At 38.7% G+C, this 23,129-nt stretch overlaps 1 protein-coding gene across 2 annotated transcripts in view; it reads right to left on the reverse strand.

Annotated features, from left to right (window-relative positions):
- Positions 1–10,627, reverse strand: part of ADGRE5 (adhesion G protein-coupled receptor E5) — a 61,802-nt gene extending 51,175 nt beyond the window's left edge. For both annotated transcript variants that reach the window (XM_034407312.3, XM_034407306.2), the window contains exon 1: positions 10,256–10,627. In XM_034407312.3, the coding sequence (XP_034263203.2) occupies positions 10,256–10,292 (37 nt within the window). In that variant the 5' untranslated portion in view covers positions 10,293–10,627. The remainder of the gene's footprint in view (positions 1–10,255) is intronic.
- Positions 10,628–23,129: the final 12,502 nt, after the last annotated feature.

The following is a 23,129-nucleotide window of genomic DNA, read 5'->3' on the forward strand; positions in this document are numbered from 1 at the left end:
CTATCACATACATAAGTTATCTTTCCATCCGGGAAATTCTGAAAACTGAAGTTATAGTCATGTGGACATGTACACCTTGCTAATTAAGCCATAGTTAAAAATAAATAAACTTAATTGTAAACTAAACTATGTAGAACATAGCATACCAAGCATATTGGTTACATTCACAAGACACTTTAAGCCCAAACCAAATAAGATGCATCATGATTTAATATCCTGTCTGAACCCAATACTGAATATACCTATGTATGTGGGGCATGTAAAAAGTAGTAGAAAATCCAAAATGGCAACTAAGTTGAGCAAACTAGACAGAGTACAGCAAGACACTAAGTAATACTACCGGTATATACTAATCAGGACAAGCAAAAAGCCCATGACTACGTAGAGTGGGAATTCTTGATACACAATTACAACACATACTACATATTGATACTGATGTAACACACTGCAATCAGCAGTATAGTGTAATGAGATGACAAGTAGGTACACGTAGGACGGTGTACATAGAATCAGACAAATATACAATAGATATACTGAACTCATCCAGACTACTAGAAAACATAGCAGTCTAGCCACACTGATCAGCCTTAAGCTATTTTTGAGTTGTCTCTATTCATCTCTACGGAAACATGAGCCTATTTTATTACTGTAAACCTCACCAATTATGCTTAGTTTAGAGTGGCTGAGAGTTTTCACAAAGCTCTGGGGCCTTCAACACTTGTGTGACACAATGAGATCCAAGTAAGCCAAATCAGGAAAGCAAAATTCAGTATTGTGACCTCAAGTCTGCTATTCTGAAATATGGCTGCGGGAGATTATTTTGGTATGTGAAGTCAATCATTAAATAGCACCCATGATTGGCCAAGTTACAGAAAATGCCAGTCGTTCTTCTTTCTGTAACTGAAATGCAATACTATATTGAATAAATAACCATTTATGCCCTTTTTGGGACATACAAAATTGCCAGAGGCAATTCCCTCACATGCTAATGCTAAGGCCAAACTCTTAGGGAAGTCCAATAATTGGGGGATCAGTATTTGCTAGTGTCTTAAGACCAAAATAACAGGTATGAAATGGGCTTCTCACAAGAGGACCCACACAACTGGCATGGATGGCATGGATTTTTCCAGGGAAAGTTTTCTTTACTAATAATTGCCTACTAAATTATTCCTTTAAAAAGGATTCATCACATCCTTAGCAGCAGAGATAAAACAAATAAAGGGGGCAATCTGTTTTAATTTTAATAGCAGGCTGAACTGTAGCAGATGAAACTTGTTTTCATGACTTATCTCCATACCAAGAATTTTTTTTTCTAGGACTGGCTTCATAAATTACATTAAACCTTAATGTGAACGGCTGAGTTTTGACTTAGCATGTTTTACAAACTATCATTTATGGTTCAAGGGTCCTGGGTGAACCACACTGATATAGAAGGCTTTTGGGGCACTCATATCAAAACAGATAGCAGGAGTAATAAATGATTTCTTGGAGGTGACAATGATACTTCTAGCTCAGGATTTGACAATTTCCATCAAATCTCCAACCTTTCCTTTTAGGGAAAACATTAGATGGAAATCTAAATCTCCATCTGTCTCGTTGCTTGATTGCAGAAAAGTACAGACTTCATACCATTTCGAAATTACCCTTTCTATCTAAGGAACAACAAATAGAGGGAACAGTAAAGGAAGTTGTGGTAGTTGCAGAATTACTATGTGAAAACAAGTTAGAAAGGCGCTTTGTTTCCTGAATAAAATGTGAAGAAATCACCAAGGTCTTTTTCCACATCCACAAAGCATAAACAAATATTGCCACCAGGGCAAACTAAGTATCATATGATCACAGGACCACAACACAGAATTTCTAAAGATTTCCATTAAACTGCTTTATATTCATACATGACAATGGAAGGTCAAATCTGAGTAAGACACAACAAACCATTGCATAGGTTATATGAAAAATATATGAGATATCAGAAGTGGATTATAATGTTCCTTCCCATGAGTCTTTACTCCAGTTCATATCAGCTAAGGATCTATCACCGCTAACCTCCTCTCCCCTCTCTTACATGGAGTACTTCTTCCAGGAGAGTCAATATACAAAAAATAACTATCTACATCAGCATCTAAAATAACCTGTCCCCTAGACCAGGGGTGGGCAAATGTGGCTCTTTTACAACCTGAGACAGCCAAGCTGGCTCAGGAATTCTGGGAGTTAAAGTCCACAGGTTGTAAAAGAGCCACATTTGCCCACCGCTGGTCTAGACCTTTGCACTTTATAGAAATCTAAATTAACGTTCAGTATCAATATTCTGAATTGATGGAAATTTCCATAATATCCTGTTTTCTGGCTCCTTGTAGCCATTCTATTATGAATGACCAGAACATTATTTGAAGTAACACTATGAATACATTGACACCTAAACTCAGATGGGAAAGCTCATTAAGAGAGTGTAATACAATCAGAACAAAACAATTTGTTTTTTACTATGATGCCCTGGAAATACCCAGCAGTTTTTGTCTCTCCTCTCTGAATGACTACAAGACAAAGACTCTGTTTTGTGAAGTCAAGATCACTCTTCCATTCTTGGCTGCATGGATGTTCTTTAGAAGTTGCTATTCCAGGACCTACACATTCCATACGAGCAGGTTTAGCAATAAGTCATCATTTTTGGCACTGGATATAGCTTTCTGGAGGGCTCCCCTATGCTGGCCTTGAGTGGGAGTTCCCTGGTCTTATAAATAGAAGGAAGAATTAGTCTAGATTCTTCACATTTTACATATCTTGCATATCTGCAAGATATGCAACTAAAGAACAACTGTGGCTCAGATATATATTAAATACAAGGTGCAGTTCTCTCCCTAATTTGGTGATTCAGAAACCAGCCTGATTTGACTCAAACTAACTTGGATATCATCTGGTTTGTATTGTGGTACAAGAATAAAACATGTTTTATAAAAGGTTTCATTCGAATCAAATGGCAGCATCCTGACATAATATGAAATAGTTTCCCACTCTTTTTCTTTCTAGGATAAGTAACAAAATCTATTCTGCTTTCTATTTATAGGTCATCTGAAACCCTGGACAACGTTGTCTAGGAATAAGTTCCTAATGGGGTAATACTGGATCTGAAATATTCTCAATCTCCTTGGTTTTTAATTCGCATTGTACCTCTTCGATCTAACACTTTAGCACCAATTCAGAAACGAAGGAAAAATAATCAAAGGAAAACAATACTGTATAGTACAATGTTTCAGAATGAAGGGAGAGACCAATGTGAAAATTTTAGTTGGTTGCTATTACAGTATAGAATTAAGATGCATACTATAGTATAGATTTTTTCACATTCTGTGAAAGGCAGTGCTGCCTGAATTTTGATAGAAACTTTGATATATATATATGTCAACCATATGAAAGAGACTGGGCTAAGGCAGAATATATTAGCTTGAGGAATATATTTAATACAAGTTCACTTATGTATTCAACTAGGGGCAGAAGCTGAAAAAAAAAAGTCCTGAGGGAAAGAAAGTGCGCGGAAGTCTACTGTATATCCAATGGCACAAGGGAAGCCATGGCTAGGAAAGCTGATAAAGTTTCATCAGAGTTTACAAGGTTAGAAATTAGAGGGGATGAGGCAGATGAACCTCTGGTGTGGCTGTCATCAGAGCAGGGAAGAAATTGACATGGAAACAAACTACAATATCTGTCAGAAGTGAACTGGCTCAACCAGAGGTCTGTTCAAATCCAGTCATTTAGCAAATATAAGCCTAGGTAACTATGACAACAAAAGAAAATCATTTGGCTTTGGGGGAGAAATTTGATAGACAATTCCACAGAGAGTCCTGAAAAGAAATCAGAATAGGTTTCTAATCAATCTTGCTCTCTTCCTCGGTACTGACTAAGCAAACATATATAAATATCAATTGCTCTTACTTCTGTACTTCTCTCTGGCCTCGGCTTTGTATATTTGAATCTTCTAAATTCTATTTTGACTGCACCATCCTTAAACTCCCACATACTATCCACATTTTTAAAAATTGCAATTTCAAAATTTTCTTGTTTGAAAGAAAAGGTTATAAAGTAAATATTGGTTTTTAAAATAAATATTGTTTTCCTCAGACAGGAAAAGGAGATCTTGGCAGGATAATGTCATTTATTTATTCCCCAGAGTGGGGGTGGGGAGCTTTTACAGTCAATACCAATGGGATTTCACCATTTCACCAGTCCATTATTTTCATAAGAAAAGGCAATTCTTATCAGATCAGTGAGCACAAGGATTAAATTGGATTATTATATCTCATTGAAAAAAATGTGTTAAAAACTCATCTCCCATATAACTGGTCCTTTTGCAATAACTGTAATTAAGCTAAAAAGCAATATCTAATCTTTTTTTAAAAAACAAAACAAAAACAAATCAAAACATTAAGTCAATTGTAAATCTTAGTTTTTTCCTAAGAAATAACAAGCACTATTTTACTGTTCAGAGGATATGAGAAACTTTGATTAACTGAAGATAACTTTTTCATTTCTCTGCATTAGAAACTGATGCAAGAAATCTATATGCATGGACAAAAGGTTTAGTCACCTCTCAGTTTATTAAATCAGGCTATATTTGTCTAACTCAGCTACCCCATCATTACAAGTTAAGGAAAGTTTGACATATGAGGATCAGTCCATCTCTTCAAATCTCACATGTACATATATTGTAGAACATTTAATACGTTATATACAGATAGTCCTCAACTTATTACCATCATTGAGCCCAGAATTTATGTTGCTAAGTGAGAAATTTGTTAAGTGAGTTTTGCCCTGTTTTACGACTTTTCCTGCTACATTTGTTAAGTGAATCACAGCAGTTTTTAAATTAGTAAGACAGTTGTTAAGTGAGTCTGGCTTCCCCATTCACTTCGCTTGACAGAAGGTCACAAAAGATGATCCTATGGCACCAGGACAACCATCATAAATTATCAACCAGTTTTCAAGCATCCAAATGTAAATCATGTGACCATGGGGATGCTGCAATGGTCATAAGTGTGAAAAATGGTCATAAATGACTTTTTTCAGTGCTATTGTAACTTTGAATGGTCATTAAATGAACTGTTGTAGGTCAAGGACTACCTTTACAGTGTATTAGGAGAAGTCTTGGTCACATGTGCTTATTGGGAAAAGCTGCATATGAAAAAAAGTTTAACTTTTTTTCAAAAAAAATAACCCATAGATATTTTAAGGGAATGGTAAATAAATAAACCTAACACCAATTTGATTTAATCTCCTTTCGTGAATTTTTCTAGCAAGACGCATGAAGATGGATGGATGCTTACTCTATCGAGAGCAAAAGAGCTTCAACTAAGCAACAGGCCTAGACATTCAGTCTCTATAAGCACTTAAGATTTAGAATTTGCCATCTATGTGTTTTGCAATTGAAAAACAGTATATTGCTAAATTACACTGATGTCATCCCTACCTCCCTCGAAAAGTCCCTTAAGAAGTGGAACTAGGGTCAAAGAATGTATAATTCCAGGAAGTTGTCAACATGACAAATAGTAAAATATGTCTTAAAGTTAAAAATATAATCTTTCTGCCTTATATCGTGGCCCCTTCAACTGTTTCCAAGACTACAAGTTCTTCTCAAAGAAGAGTAGTAACCAGAAAACTATGATGGAACCAATGAGAACAAAGTAAAGGATTAGTGTGGACTATAGGTAAAGGTAAAGGTTCCCCTCGCACATATGTGTTAGTCGTTTCTGACTCTAGGGGGCAGTGCTCATCTCCGTTTCAAAGCCAAAGAGCCAGCACAGTCCGAAGACATCTCTGTGGTCATGTGGCCGGCATAACTAAATGTCAAAGGCGCACGGAATGCTGTTACTTTCCCACCAAAGTGGTCCCTATTTTTCTACTTGCATTTTTTACGTGCTTTCGAACTGCTAGGTTGGCAGAAGCTGGGACAAGTAACAGGAGCTCACCCTGTTACGTGGCACTAGGGATTTGAACTGCTGAACTGCCTACCTTTCGATCGACAAGCTCAGCATCTTAGCCTCTGAGCCATCATGTCTCTTAGTGTGGACTATAGATAAGGCCATTGCTTAATTTTTTTGCTAAGATCCCGGGTGTCCTAATGTACCTGAGTGGCATATTATTTGCAGCCTTTGATGTCCTTTCACTATAAACCCATATATATGGCCCCCAAAGTCATTTGAAAAGTTTTCTCTGAATTGTAAATCTTAACCTGGCAAACAGTATTTTAGTATTAACTGTCTTGAATTAAATCAAATTTAGCTCCAGATTGGATTATATATGGATTATACATGGTATCTGAGTCCAAAACTAAATCTAGAGTTTGGCGCAAACATAACTATATGGAAAAATCCTGCTTTATACATGGTGATGTGTAAAACAGTCATCAGTTAAAAAGTTTTAACTGATAAAAAGTTAAAAATGAAGTGCTATGGAAACTTTACTCTTTTTATTACTGCTGTTGTTATTACGGCTGAACAAGAATCTGAACAAAATGTGATCCTTACTGTACACAGACAGCACCTCTTCAGACACATTAAACTAAACATGTCTTTGCTCAGGATTGTTTAGGAAGAGATTTGTTCATACAAGAGTCTTCCAATGGGCGATCTGGGTCCCACTGAGCACTCTGAATTCATTCTGAATTCTCCTTGGAACCTAATTGTTATTGACTAGTCGTTAATTGTATATACAAACTCGCATAAAAATTCTTTCAATGCTAGTAAAGATTATATGTTTTTTCCTTCCTCCCTCCCTCCCTCCCTCCCTGTGTTGACTCCTGGCAATTGCCTCAACAAGTCCCCACAGTTTTCTTGCTAAGATTTCAGAGTTTGCCATTGCATTCTTTCTAGGGCTGGAGAGCATGACTGGCCCAAACTCATCTAGCTGGCTTTGTGTCTAAGAAACTGGTCTGCAGTTTTTAGCCTGGTGTCTTAACCACTACACCAAACTGGCTCCCCATCATCTTAAATGTAACTAAATAAATTCAATCAAATACAGTACTACCTACTCCCCTAAAACATATGTTATTTATAACTGACCAAGTTCTATACAGGTAGTCCTCAACTTACCACCACCACCAAATTTTCTGTTGCTAAGCAAAACAGTTGTTAAGTGAGTTTTGTCCCGTTTTACAACCTTTTTTGCCACAGTTGTTAAGTGAATCACTGCAGTTGTTAAATCAGTAACAGTTGTTAAGTGAAACTGGCTTCCCTTTGACTTTATTTGTCAGAAGGTTGCAAAAGGTGATCACATGACTCCGAGGACACTGCAACCATAATAATGAATCAGTTGCCAAGCATTTGAATTTTGATCACATGACAATGAGGATGCTGCAGTGGTGGGTTGCCCCCGGTACGCACCGGTTCTACAGAACCGGTAGTAAAACCGGCGGGAGGCCCCGCCCACCGACCCCGACGTCACCAAAATGCTTCTGCACAGAAGAGCGCGCAGCCCCACTGTGAACCGGTAATAAAGGTAAGTAGAACCCATCCCTGGGATGCTGCAACAGTCGTAATAAGTATGAAAAACAGTCATGTCACTTTCTTTAGTGTTGTTTGAATGGTCACTAAACGAATGGTTACAAGTCGAGGACTATCTGTGCTTTTGCCCACAGAAGCCTGTATGATTTAAAGGCACAATATTTTAGACAATATCCAGTCTAAAAATATAAATGTTAAAAAAGAGGGAGCCAAAGTTAGCACTGACTCAGCCACCGTAGGTTAAAACACAAAAGGCCCATCAACTCTTCAGGAAAAGCTTTCTGATAAAGCCATAGCTTGACCCTATGACATCAAGACAAGACTGAGAAGCCAGCTGGTCAAATGTCTGTGAACCAGCTCCAGAAATCCTGACAGTGTGTTTTTGCAGCTCTAAAGAGAATGCACAAAGCAGCACCTCCAAACAGATTGGAAGAAGGTGGGAGAATATTTTGTAAGAATAACACACACACAAGTAAATCTTGAGCTCATGCCAGGAATAATAGTATATTCCTATATAAAGCCCCTACAAAGTAAATCCCACTATCAAGTATGTTTAAGATTGTAACCTCATGCCATTGATACGATTTGAGAAAGAAAGAAGAGCCGCTCATTTTCCATTTTTTTTCCCTGAAAGAAGTCTTTGGCATGACATCAAGAGTCCTCTCTTTCACAGGCTACGTTCACATGACACGCATATCCACGGTTAAATAAATCAGTTAAATAAACGGTGCCTTTCTCTATTGACCCAATTTTTCTGTGTTCACATCACATACTGAAGTTCACACAATATGTTAGACTGAAGTATGGTTGGCTGTTGTTCAGCGTTTTGGATAAACACTGTTTTTGTGTTTTTTATGTTGCCTTGAGCTCCTGTAAGAAAAGGCAGGATATAAATAACATAAATAATCATGAAAGAGCTTTTCACAGAAACTTGCCAAACTGCAAGCTGAAAAATCTCCGTATTGTTTCCGCTCCCCTCAGCCCGGGAGAAGGAAAAGCAGCCTTCACCCTGAAGGGAAAACTTGGTTTTATAGTTTTAATTCACTAAATTTGTTCGTAAAATGGTTTAAAAAGCATTCCTCCCATCCTATTTCAAAAGGAAGTATCACGTTTGCTGCCCCACTAAATAGCCTCCTATCCCACCCCATTCTGTCATAGCTGTTTCTCAACTTTCTTTCCATTCTCTCTTCAGAAGCTAAGCCAGTTTTTGTCACAACTAAGCTACTGTAGTAGACAGAACAGAAATGCATGGTACTATTATTACTTGGTCCATAAACCAATTCTTTTCAACACCCCCACCCAACTTTTTATGAGAAACTGAACATCTGCAACCCTCCTAAAGACTGCACAAGTTTCTCCTCCCTTTTAAAAGTTGTTCCAATCTGCTTTTAGTTTCCTTTTTCTCACATCTTCTCAAAACCTGGACAGTTCTTGGACACGCAATGTCTTCAACTCCTATTTCCAACGACAGCCAGATGTATAGATACCTGCTAAAAATGACATATTCCTTCCATATTTATTAAATTTATGTACCATTCTCTTTCTTTTGATCTAGTAAATCCTCAATTTAATGTGTGATTTTATTTCTCATAGATTTCCTTCCCTTGTTCTTTCACTCGGCTACTTCAGCATTAAGTCTGTGGTCTCAGATTTTTCCGATTCGGATAGATTGCACATATAGGCACACTTTCCAGGATGAGCTGGTGCTGCAGTTTGTTGTTGCTACAGAATTTGTGTCTCCTTCCTTCTCTTCCTTCCTTCTTCTTTTTTTTTCAAAGGGCAAGTAGTGCTTGATACTCTTAAGGAAGTAATTAACCATTTGCCCTTCTCAAAACTCACAGCTAAGTAATATGTTTTTCTTCTCTTTTGGTGGTGGCATTTATCACCTTGCTTGGAGAAGAACTTTAAACCTGGAATTTTGTGACTCTGAATAATAATACCAGTTAATTAAAGACCAGACAGATTCAGGTCCCTTGAGCATTCAGCCCTAACGTTTTACGAACGATTTCGACCAGTTTACCCTCTCTCAGTTTACAACAATCCGTTTTATAAGGTTGCTATGAGGGTAAAGTGGGGAGAATTACGATGTACACCAGCGTTAGTCCCTAGAGGATAATGCTCCAGATGAATAAATATTGCCCGGCGTATTCCTAGCTATTTCCACAGCTTCCTTACTTTTCTCCCGGGATATTGTATCAACTTTTAAAGAGGTATGAAAAACGATTTCCATTCACGCTTCTCCGCCGTTTCTCCCTAACTTTGGGGCGTGGCGAGAGTGGTTCTTTTTGGAGAAAACAAAGGGCCGGTAGAGAAAAGGTTAAACGGCCTGGAACAGAACAGGCAATGCCTTCTGTCTGTCCCGATGGATTGAAAAAAAGAAAGAAAGAAAGAAAAAGCGCGAAGGAAAAGTTTTAAAATCCATTTCGCAGAATCTCGATCTAGCGTGATCGGGCAGGGAGCACTTGGTTTCTCTTACTAATGAACGAGCTCCCCACCGTCCACTCCAACGCAGGGTTTAGCATTGGAATAATAATAATAATAATAATCAAGTCTGATTTGAACCCAACGTTTTCCCATGCCGAAGACGGGAAGGCACCCCGGAACCTCCGCTTTAGCTATTGAGATTTTGCGCCTAACCGCCAACTTCTCGTGGAAAAAGCGAGAGGGGCTTTCGGGAAATTTACAAATCCCCAAGCGGCGTGGATCCCAGCTGAGATGGGAAGAAGCGCCAAGTAGTAGCACAGAGGGAGGCACTTACTTACCCGTAGCCAGAAGCTGCCAGGGGGTGAGCTTAGCCATGCTGCTAAGACGGGCGAAGACTCAGGTGCTCAGAGCTCCAAGGCCGGTGGCGTCCCAGTCAGAAGTTCATGGGGGTGGATGGGAGAGGCGGGGCGGCCCCTCTTAGTCAGATCCGCCCAAAGAAAGGAGGGCCGGTGGCCGAGAGTAGGAGCGTTTGTTGGCAACGGCCCAGATCCTTTCTCCTCGCCCTTTCGAAGTCTGACGTATCTTGGGGTGTGGTTTTTCCTCAGCAGAGGTGCAAGGACTCCCGACATCTCACTTTTAACGCTCGATACCCAGATTCGGGTCTTTGTATCGCCAAAAAAGGAGGGCCGGTTTGTTAGCCCGCCACTAACAAAAACCTTCGACGGAGGTTTGAAGGAATTTTTTTTTTTTTTTTGAGAAGGGCCTCCTGCTTGAGCAGGAGGTTGGGTTAGGTGACCTCTAAGGTCCCTTCCAACGCTGCAATTCCGTAACTGCACTGTTATTTCTGGCTCTCGACTTTAGTCAATTTTTCTGATGCTGAGAAGATTCGGATTCATGGCACTGCGCCACATTTCTGGAATCGCAGTCACATTTAAAGTGGTGAGGAACAGGATTCTTCCCTAAACCTGGGGGTTCCCCTCCCCCCCCCAATTTCCACTTTTTGCAGGAATTTAATAGCACTTCCATACTTCCCACTACTCCAGAATAATGTGTATAAAGAAAAATAAAATTTAATTCACAGAGGAAAAATTAAAATGCAGGCCGGGGGTCTGTTGCCCACACCAAGAGCTATACCATTGGAAGAGATTGGGTCTCATAGCAAGATTGCAAGGAAGATGAGGCCTTCCCATACATATGGGGGAAATCTTTCCAGATTGTGTGAGCTGCCAGAGAGAAAGTGTGCCTCTGAATTCCAACCCATTTTTACAAGGGCGAAGACCTGGACAGACCTCTTGAAATGAACACACAAATTAGGTTGCTTGTGCTTGGGAGAAATGATCCTACAAGTATATGAATGCCAAGCTCTGGTCCAAGATGCCCAAGAATCAATTAGATGAGATGGGTGTGTAATGAATGTATGAATGAACGAACAGACGAACAAGCAAACTCTGTAGGGCTTTTAAAATCAAAACCAGCACCTACAATTGGGTCTAAGTGGCCTTTAGGAACCAATGAAGTGACATCAGCAAACGTTAATTCTCCTTCTTGTATGAAATTTGGGGGCTGCATTTTTAACCAATAGCTTCTGAGTTGCCTTCAAGGGCAGTTCAATGTTCAGAATGTTGCAGTAGTCTAGCCATGAGGTGATGACGACATATGTCACTGCTGCAAAAGAGTCCTGATCTCCAAAGACCCACAACTGGCACACCATCCAAATGTCTTTGGAGATTGTCAGTCATCCAGGACATTATTGTCCTAAAGGTGCTTTTTCAAGAGGCAAATGAACTTTCTGGTTTTTCTCTGAAGGCGTTTAGCTTATCATCCAAAATTGGACAAGGCCCCCATGATTATGCCTTCTATCTACTGCTTGAGCAGTAGTCATGAAACCAGGACAGGGGTGTCAAACTCGCGGCCCACGGGCTGGATGCATCACGCGCTGGCCACCCCCACCCACCATTTAGTGAAGGGGGTTAAGTCACAATATATCACGTAACGACGTGACAATGCAAGTTTGATATCCCTGGACCAAGAGAACCCCAAATCATCAACCTGCTTTTTTAGGGAAGCCCAAAGCCAAACTGGTAATTGGAATCAAGCCAAATTGATCAAACAGCTACACAAGAAGATATCTTGCAGATATTTAATCTGAGTGGTTTAGTCTCACCTGGTTCCGTGTAGCCTTCCAAAGCTGAGTCAGGGTCTTCGTAGCACTTCCAGCCCACCCTAAGGTGACAATATATTATTCAGTACCATTAGGGTACTGATGATACCTCACCCCAATCTAGCAGATAATCTCTCCCAGAAGTTCTAGATAGAAGCTAAAAAGTATTGGGGAGAAAGACAAGCACTGTGGCATCTCAGACTGGAGGATCCAGAGGGGTTACCTTTTCTTCTTGTATGCTGATTGATATTATCTACAGGTAGTTCTCAAGTTACGACCACAATGGAGCCCAAAATTTATGTTGCTAAGTGAGAAATTTGTTAGGTGAGTTTTGCCCCATTTTACAACTTTTCGTGCCGCATTTGTTAAGTGAATAGCTGCAGTTGTTAAATTAGTAACATGGTCAAGTGAATCTGGTTTCCCCCATTGACTTTGCTGGTCAGAAGGTTGCAAAAAGGGACGGCGTGACCACAGGACACTGCACCCGTCATAAATGTGAGTCAGTGGCCAAGCATCCGAATGTAAATCATGTGGCCATGCGATGCTGCAACGGTCGTAAGTGTGAAAAATGGTCATAAATCACCTTTTTCAGTGCCGATGTAATTTTGAACAGTCACTAAATGAACTGTTGTAAGTTGAGGTCTACCTGTACTTGGGTGGGAGATGGTGTTGCCCAGTGGTGAAATCTAAAATTTGTTACTACCGGTTCTGTGGGCATGGCTTGGTGATGGTGGGGTAATGTGACTGGGTGGGCGTGGCCAATTTTTTTATTTTATTTTTAAAACCATTTTTTCTACAACCTCTTCGGCAAAGAGATTGTTAAAAAATGCTTTCAAAAGGCTCTGATGATCCCAGCTGAGTTGCCTGATCGGCAGAGGCTTTTTAAAAAAGCCTCTGCTGATCAGACAACTTAGCTTGGATCGTCAGAGGCATTTAAAAGAAAAAAAGGGTTTTTTTTTCTTTTAAATGCCTCTGACGATCCAAGCTGAGTTTTTAAAAAAGCCTCTGATGATCAGGCAACTCAGCTTGTATCATCAGAGGCATTTAAAAGAAAAAAAGGGTGTTTTTATTTTAAAAGCCTTTGACGATCCCAGCTGAGCCGCACGATCATCAGAAGCTTTTTTTTTACCTTAAAAGCATTTTTTCTGCTGAAGAGGTTGTAGAAAAAATGCTTTTAAAAATAAAAAAAAAAGCCTCTGATGATTGTGCGGCTCAGCTGGGCATGGCGGGGGCCAAGGATTTTTGCAACCGGTTCTCCAAAGCACCCGCCTCCATTGCTACTGGATCGGGCGATCCGGTCTGAACCTGGAGCATTTCACCCCTGGTATTGCCCCTCTAGCCCTTGAAGATGGTTGATGGGGATGCCATGGCTGATGATGCTGAAGGCCAAAAAACAGTCTAGAAGACTAGGAGGAGCACACTGGCTCCAGGCAAGTCCTGATATAATCAACCAGAACAATCTGCTATTTCAGGCCCATGCCTGAATTCTAGATGTTCTAGAAATATAGAATATGAGATTATTTATTTCTAGGTTTATTGATATTGTATACAATTTCTGCATTTCAGAAAAAAAGGGCACAGCACCAAGAACTCAAACCAAAATTTTCCGTTGTCATTTGAGCTCTTGGTTAAACTCAAATAGAGCACTACTGTATAGACAAAAAGCCGGATATTCCTTCTTACATATTTTTTTGGCATGTCCTGCTGGATGAGAAGCCAGGAGTCTTGTCAAAGTCAGTTTGGCAGAAGGAGGGGAAGAAAACAAGCCAGAAACTAACCACCTATAACTCTTTGAGGGAGAAATACAGAACTTCAAAGCCCTCTGTGACCTGACAAGTATTATACTGATTGCTAGTTCTTGTTCTGTGCACATCAGCACAAGTTTAGTGCCATGGATAAACATCAGAGGATGAAATAGTTCACTTTGACTAGTACCTAAGTTCTCTTGTGCTTTTTCAAGTTTCTCATCCTACAAATTGATTTATAAGAGGTTTTTTTTTTTAAATAATCTTTATTTACATTTCATTTAAAAAGAAAAAACAAACAACATAAAATGACAGACAAAACAGTACAACAGTAAACATATGTACTTCCATATAGTACCTTAGTGAACAAATATTTGGTACTATAACTCTAAATTATATTCCGGAGAAGACAGAACATCTTATATTTCTTAGATGAGTGAATTAAGAGGAGAGATGAAACAAATCAAAGAGACATTGGGAGAGATGAGATCAACACTGACGAAACATGAGGAGAGATTGACTGAGGTTGAAAAAACTACGGAAAAAGTTGAAAACTCAGACAATTGGGAAAGGAGATGTGCTCAAGCAGTCGGGAAACTCGAAGAGGAAGTAGTATTTTTAGAGATGGAGAAGTCTGCTTTCTTCTTACGTTTGCAAAATGTGGCAGAGGACAGAGAGGAACGGTTGGAGGAAATTGTGGGAGAAGTGATTGCTGAAGTAGTGGGGAGGAAGAAGGAAGAAGTCTGTGGCAAGATAGATGAGGCCTATCGTGTTTATACCAACTATGCGAGACGGCATAATCTGCCCAAAGAAATTCACATAAGACTTACTAAAAAGGCGCTCAGAGACGAAACCCTTCATAAGGCCAGGGACCAGAACATTACATATAAGGGACGGCAAATTACATTTTTAAAGCAGATCCCTAGAAGGGTGCGAGAACAGAGACAGAGTTATCAGTTTATAACCTCGCAATTAAGAAAACACAACGCGCCTTATCGATGGTTATTGCCAGAAGGACTTTTGGTGACCTGGCAAGACCGAAAGATTAAAATTGAAAACATACAGGATGCACAGGATTTTTGTGAAAACTTCTTTGGACCCACTGAAGGTGAAAGAGAGAAAGAAATAGGTAAAAAGAATCAGAAAGACCAGAAAGAGGAATGGAGAAACAAGAGAGGAATACAAGCATACCAAGGAAAGGGGAAACGAAATGGGAGGAAGGAGAAATAGAAGAATACGGGGTTGAAACTCGTTTAGCAGCTAAAATTAAAGGGACCAATAGATAGGGATGGACCAAGAAGTGAGACTATTGACAGTAAATGTCAATGGCCTCAATGCTCCGGCAAAGAGGAGACGTATATTAACTAAAATTGTGAAAACTAATGTGGATATTGTCTGTATGCAAGAAACACATATCAAATTGTCACATGTTAACTTACTGAAATGTCCTAAAGCAGGGAAATTGTTTGTAGCGGCCTCAGAGGAGAGAAAGAGAGGTGTTGCAATGTATGTAAAGGAGTATCTCTCCCCAAAACAACTCTTCGCAGATGAAGAGGGACGAATACTAATGTTAGAGGTGGAAATATCTCAGAGTAAAGTTTTACTGATAGGAATTTATGCCCCAAATACTAAACATAAATTGTTCTTCCGGAAAATACAAAGAGAAATCCGTGACATGGACTATGAGCAGGTATGTCTTCTGGGCGATTTCAATGCAGTCGTTAATAGGACACAGGATTATAAAGCAGGGGAAAGTCAAAAAAGAAATGGAGGACAAGATAGGACAATCTTACCAGTCATTTGCAATGAAATGAGAGAGGAATTAGGACTGAAAGACACATGGCGTGAGCACATTCCGACCAAAGAACAATTTACTTATTACTTATCTAGACACAAATCGTGGTCCAGGCTGGACATGATTTGGTTGACACAAGAACTTAACTCTTTAGTAACGGAGACTAGAATTATGCCGAATGACTGGGCAGTTCATAATCCAGTACTAGTTATATTAAAGAAGGAGGAGAAAAATAGAAGGAGGTGGATGATGAGATCAGAGATCTTAAAAGAGACTGAGTTCATACAGAAGCTTAAAATAGAAATACCCCTGTTCTTTCAAGAGAATAAAACACCGGGAATGCCACTTCAAATAATATGGGACACCGCCAAAGCTTTTATAAGAGGGATTAGCATTAAATATATGGCCAATAAACATAAAAAAGAAGAACAAGAAAGAGGTGAGCTAATAAGTAAACTAATAAAAGCTGAGGAACAATTACAAGATAACCCACTCTCTGCAGGGGCAAAAGAACAGATAATACTACTAAGACATCAGCTTAATCTCCTGGAATTGGATAAATTGAAAGATAAGATAAAGAGAGCAAAACAAAAACACTTTGAATCAGCTAATAAATTAGGAAGATGGTTGACTTTTAGATTAAAAAAAGAAAAACAGATTAGACGAATTGACCAATTGGAAGACAAGGAAGGGAATCTATTAAAAGATAAAAAAGGAAAGGAAAAAATTGCAGTGGACTTCTACAAAGAATTGTATAAAAAGGAGGAGATCTCATCAGGTGCAATAAAAAATTATATAGAGAATTCGGACTTACCCAAGATATCCAATCTAACGAAAGAGATACTAGAGGAGGAAATTACTTTAATGGAGATTGAAAAAGCAGTAAAGAAACAGGGGAATCTAAAAACCCCTGGCACAGATGGACTTCCAGCAGAACTATACAAAACAATGTTTGAGGTTATGGGAGAGCATATGAAGGATCTATTTAATGAAGTAGTGGGAAAAGCGGAAATTCCCTATTCATGGAGAGAGGCAAATATTAGTTTGATTCCTAAGGAAGATCCCCCCCATCAAATATAAAAAATTATAGACCAATTTCCCTTCTGAATTCAGATTATAAAATTTTCACTACAATTTTGGCAAATAGACTAAAAGGATTTTTGAATGAATTTATACATATGGACCAAAATGGATTCTTACCATCACGACAATTACGGGATAATATGAGATTTATGTTAAATACACTGGAATACTATGAAGAACCCAGGCAAACAGGTAGCATTAGTTTTTATAGACGCCATGAAGGCATTTGATAGAGTTAATTGGGATTTTATAATAGTGCAACTAGAATATATGGGATTTGGGCAGAGGTTTATAAATGCGATTAAAGCTATTTACTCTAAACAAGTGGCCAGATTATTGATAAATGGGGACTTGACGGAAGAATTTGCTATTGGCAAAGGCACAAGACAGGGATGTCCCCTATCTCCCTTACTTTTTATTTTATCATTAGAAACCCTATTACGTAAAATAAGGAATGAAGAAAAAATTAAAGGCCTTAGAATTGGACAACAGGTATATAAAACCCAGGCTTTTGCTGATGATATGGTTTTTTATTTTGGAAGAGCCCATAGAATCCTGTTTATACTTATTAGAGATAATTGAAGAATTTGGGGCTGTAACAGGGTTATTAATTAATAAAAACAAAACAAATATATTAACTAAGAATATCCTAGAAGAATCTAAGAGAGAGCTACAGGGGGTAACTGGACTAAAAGTAGTTAATAAAGTTAAATACTTGGGAATCTGGCTAACTAATAGATGTTCGAGTATACAGGAGGACAATTATAACAAATTACTAATTCAAATTAAAAAAGATTTAGATACAGGGGTAAAATACAACTCTCACTACTAGGACGAGTTACAACAGTGAAATCCTATGTTTTACCAAAGTTCAATTTTCTATTTCAGACTGCACCAGTGAGTTTATCTAAAAAATTTTTTATGGAGTTGAATCAAATAATATCGAAATTTGTTTGGCAGGGGAAGAAACCACGGATTAAAAGAATGATGATGCAAGAAGTAAGAGAAAGAGGAGCCTTAGGATTACCATGTTGGGGGAATTATTATTCAGCGGCTTTATTAACTTGGGTAAAAGAATGGATTACCTTATCAAATAATTGTCTCCTTAAGATAGAAGGTTTTGATATACAACAGGGTTGGCATAAGGCACTTTGGCGTGAGAATATCCCACAGAGTAAATGGTTTACCCGACATTATATAAGAAAGATTCTAATCCATAATTGGGAAAAAGTCAGTAAAAAATACTACATTAAAACGCCCTGTTGGTTAGCACCTTTAGAAGCAGTGACATATCCCAATTTATATAATGTGGCTAAAAAATTAACATATAAAGACCTGCTGAACGTACAAGGGAGATTAAAGTCTAAACAGGAATTAACTGCCCAAGGAGTGCAAATGGATTGGTGGAGTTATCTGCAGATTCAGTCTAAATACCAAAAGGATAGGGATGGAAGAGGGATTGATGGAGAATTACAAGAATTAGATAAAATCTTGATGGGTCAAGAAAAAGGTATGATTTCAAAATCCTACAAATTGCTTATGAAATTAGAGATAGGTGAGGAAATAGTCAAAGATTCTATGATCGCTTGGGGGAAGAATTTTGGGTATCCAATACACCTAGATAAATGGCAAGAGATCTGGTGGGATAATATGAAATTAGTAGTATCCATGGCCTACAAAGAAAATATCTATAAAATGATATATAGGTGGCACCTGCCTCCCAATAGACTAGCTAAAATGTTCTCTGGGCAGTTGGCGGATTGTTGGAAATGTGGAGGGGAACATGGCACTTACTATCACCAATGGTGGTCGTGTCCGAAGGCAGTGATATTTTGGGGGAAAATTAAAAAATGACTCAATGAGATATTAGTGTTAAAAATCGACTGGCGACCAGAGACATGCCTGCTCGGCTCCAAGCCGGAAAATATAAAAAAGGACTTATGGTATTTGGCATTACATATCATTACAGCGGCGAGACTGACATACGCGCAATTTTGGAAAAACCAAAATATCCCAACAGAGGAGGCTATTATAAAAAAATTTTTGGAATGTGCGGAAGCAGATACGCTAACTAAAAAATTACAGGATAGAGAGCAAACACAAGTAGGTTTAGCTTGGGACAAATTCTATAAATGGTTAGAAAAGAGAAATCTATAACCCACATTAGTTGTGGATTAGTATTTAAAGAGAAATTTATATTATATAAGATAAGTGTGGTCGGACAGACCTAAGTGATATAAGAGGGTTTTTTTAAAAGTAAGAATTTTCAGAATGCTTTGTGCTATGGAACTACATGATAGAATACTATCAATAACTGGATCAATTCACTCTGATCCAATTTATTTATAGAATATAAACATATATATTTTATCCTTGTTACAACTGCAAGAGCAGATAATATTTTCACTCAAAGACTGTTGCTGTAAGACTAAATCATGCTCTTACACAAAAGTCAGAAATGAAGAGTATGCTAACCTGGGTGAAATACAGCTTCTTCAGATCTAAATCCTAATACTTTAAGAGCTTCCAGTGAGTCAAGACAAACCAATGCCCACATTTTTCTCTGTTCCACAGATGCAGGGGTATTACAGCCAAAAAAGCAGCTGGATGTCAAATCCAGATTGCTGAAATTCTCTGTAGAACAAAGATCTGGAGACTGCCCATACAGTGGATATATTTTTAAAAATTACACATTCTTGCTAAAATGCCAGGTTTTGAGATGTAAGAAAAAATAAGGCCACATCTTGGAATTTTCTCCATATTTAATATAACATATAAGCTGTGCAATTCAATTGAAAAATAAACTGAAATCTTTTAGGGGGGAAACAATAGAAAACATACAAAATAAATGTATTTTAAATAGGGATGTGGCTGTGTTCAGAATTAACCAATCACATTCATAATGATGTGTAGCAGTCACTACACAACTACCATTAATTAAAATAACTCTGATCAAGTCCATATAAAGTTCAGTTGTTCAGTTGGTAGGATTTTTCTGACATTTCCTCAGTTGCCTGTAACAGCAAAAGCCTCAGTCTGCAAAGAGCTTGCAAACCATCAAAAGGGCATTGTTGGAAGATATCAGTCAGGAGAAGGGTGCAAAGAATTTTCCAAGGTATTGGGTATACCATGGAACAGGGGTCCCCAACCTTTTGGACCTCAGGGACCACTAAATTCATAATTTTAAATCCCGCAGACCACTAATATGATCTGCCTAATGACCAGCTGGGTAGACGTGGGTAGATAGACATGTGACTCGGCGTGGCCAACTCGATGTCAGTCGCATCGAGGGGTGCCTCACCAGCCTCTACTCACCCCTCTCCTGCCAGCCACTCCTCACCTGCTCCTTAGGGCCCGAACAGGAAGCAGTTGTTGGAGCTAAGCAGCCACCATGAGAAAGAGTTGGCAAAACAGCTGGCTTAGTTCAAATTGGATCTGACCAAGAAGGAAGCTCAGCAGAAGCACCTCACTGAGAACTATGAGCATAGGCTTTCCAAGCAGAGGGAAGACCTTCAGGAGTGCAAGGCCAGGTACCGGCGCCTAGAGGCTCAGCGGGCTAAGATGGTCAGCCAGTTCCAGGCCATGATGCAGTCCCACTGGAATGAGGCCCTCCAGTTCTTTGCCACCAGCAGAACTTCCCTCTGGCCTTCGTCCAAAATCACACACCAGGAGGCTGAAGCAGACCCCAAGTTGGAATTCACCCTCTCACCCACATGAAAAGACCCCAAAGTGGGAGATTCTGCAGCAACACAAACATTCATTGCACGTATCTGTCCCAGGGGCTGCAGTTTGAGGACCCCTGATTTAGTGCAATATAAAATATGCAAATAATTTTTCTGCGGACCACCAAAATTTTCTCACCGACCACGAGTGGTCCATGGACCACCAGTTGGTGACCGCTGCCATGGAACACAGTGAAGACAGCCATCAAGTGGGAAAATATGGCATGCCAGTGACATTAGCAAGAACTGGATATTTCAAATTGATGAAAAACAAGAAAACTGGTTGGAGAGCCTGCCAAGAGGCCCAGGCAATATTAAAGAAGCTGCAGGAATTTCTGGCAAGTTCTGGTTTTGAACTACATGTGATAACAATCTCCCACATTCTTCATTTATCTGGGCTGTGGGATAGGGTGGCAAGATGAAAGCCTTTTCTTATAAAGAAAAACATCCAAGCCTGGCTACATTTCGCAGAAACGTACATCAAGTCTGACAAAAGCATATGAGAAAATGTGTTATGATCCAATGAGACCAAGGATGAATTTTTTGGCCATAATTCCAACTTTGTGCACCACCAAAAGTACACCATGTCCACAGAGAAGCAGGATGGTAGCATGCATTGGATCTCTTTTCCTTCAGATGGAACTGGAGCTTTAGTCAAGATGGAAGGGGAATTGTGAACGGTTCCAAATATCAGTCAGTTTTGGCACAAAATCTTCAGGCCTCTAGTAAAATGCTGAAGATGAAGAAGATTTTCACTTTTCAACACAAAAACAACCCAAAGGATACATCCAAATAAACAAAATAATGTCTTCACCAAAGGTAGCTCAAAGTTTTGAAATGGCCCAGCCAGATCTTGGACCTGAATCCAATTGAAAATCGGTGGGGGTGACCTGAAGTGGGCTGTGGGTAGGAGATGTAATCTGATAGATTTGGAGCGCTTTTTCAGGGAAGACAGGGCAAAGATTCCCAAGGCAGGATATGCCATACTGATAGGCTCCTACCCCAAAAGACTGAATGTTGTCATAAACATCAAAAGGTGCTTCAACAAAGTATTAATTTAAGGGTGGGCACACTTATGTAACCACGTTGTATGTTTTTTATTTTATTTCCCCCCCAAAAGATTTCAGTTCGTTTTTCAATTGAATTGTGTAGCATATATGTTATATTAAAGGGGGGAGGGAATCTGAAGTGATTTATCTTGGTCTATTTTTTTTCTAACACCTCAGAACATTGGTATTTTAACATGTATATGTAGACTTTTTAAATCTACTGTATGTAGTCTGAACCGCTGATTTTTGTAAGTTGACAGAAGAAATCAAAAGTTTTTGCAGCTGCTTGCAATAAGCTGGGAGTTGTGGGTTCCATCATACTTTCAGTTATGAATGCAGCCTTTCATAGTCACAAGGCTTGACCAAACCTTTTTTTAATGACTTTGTTTTATTTTTTCAAAAATTGCCTATTTAAGATTGAAAAACGTTTCGAACCACAAACCTACCAGTCTCTGGGAGAGTTTCCCTTCAATCCATTTCAAAAATTACATCTTTTCAGCTTTGTGCGATCTTTATTTTTTTGCCACTTTTTTGCCATATGCAGCAAAGGAATGGCTTTAGATTTGTTTCAGGCAAAATGCTAAAAGTGAAATTGATATCACTTTGAAGAAAGACTTTGAAAATTAATTAGAAATATCCCCTTTTGTGGGAAAAATCTGTCTTGTTTACATTTCAGATGCAAAACAGGATGATTACCAAAGCATATGAGTGCTACTTAAAAAAAAAACAGTTGATCCGGAGTTTGTGAAGTGCTTGAGCTTTTAAACTCTACTGGAATCAAAAGTTGTTACTAAAGATGAACAAACTCCTTTGAAGATAACCCAAATGGACTTTAAGGTGGACTTAGAAACTACAACTGACAAGAAAGTGATAGAAATACTGAATTTACTAATGGAATTGGGTGACCATTTAAAAATACAAAAGGACAAACAATGTATCAAAATAATGATGTGGACTACCTTTTTAAATTGAAATACAAGAGACATACTGGAGTTATTTCATGGAAATTATCAGTGGACTTGGATAAAGGTAAGAACTTTGAAAGAAGAGGCAAAGATAGTAGAAGAAAACAGTAGTTAGAATTTTATCTAGGGGGCTTAAGGATGGCTTAGAAAAAGCTAAATCCCAATACTTTAATACAAATTAAAACATGCTTTACAATTCTCGATATAGTTAAAATACACAGTAAAATTTCATAATTATCAACTGAAATTCACACCATCTAAATGAGTAAAAAAATCGCAGTTTGAACATTTAGCTAATAACATCTTTTATCAAACTAACAGATTTTATTTTAAAAAACATAAGCTTTTGTAAACTGTAGCTCACTTAATCAGATGTAGAGTGACTACTATGGTAAGATTTAAATTGGGAGTGGGGAAGAGAAGACAAATTGGTTACGCAGATGCTAGTTACCTGTGAGACAGACTACAAATACCTTATTAAAAGTTAAAACTCCATTGTGTTACACACGCACTGCCTGACATATCCTAATAGTCACTCCAAACATCTGATGAAGCATACTACTATATAGCTCACATTTTTACTTTTCAATAACAATTGTTAGTCTGAAAAGGTATTACCACACATTTTTGCCTCCCATAGACTCCACAGTTCCCCTCTACAACCCCTATCTTTTAGTTTGGGGGAGGGAGTG

Source organism: Pantherophis guttatus, chromosome 2, assembly GCF_059756535.1.
Source record: "Pantherophis guttatus breed Tessera chromosome 2, ASM5975653v1, whole genome shotgun sequence".
NCBI lineage: Eukaryota > Metazoa > Chordata > Lepidosauria > Squamata > Colubridae > Pantherophis > Pantherophis guttatus.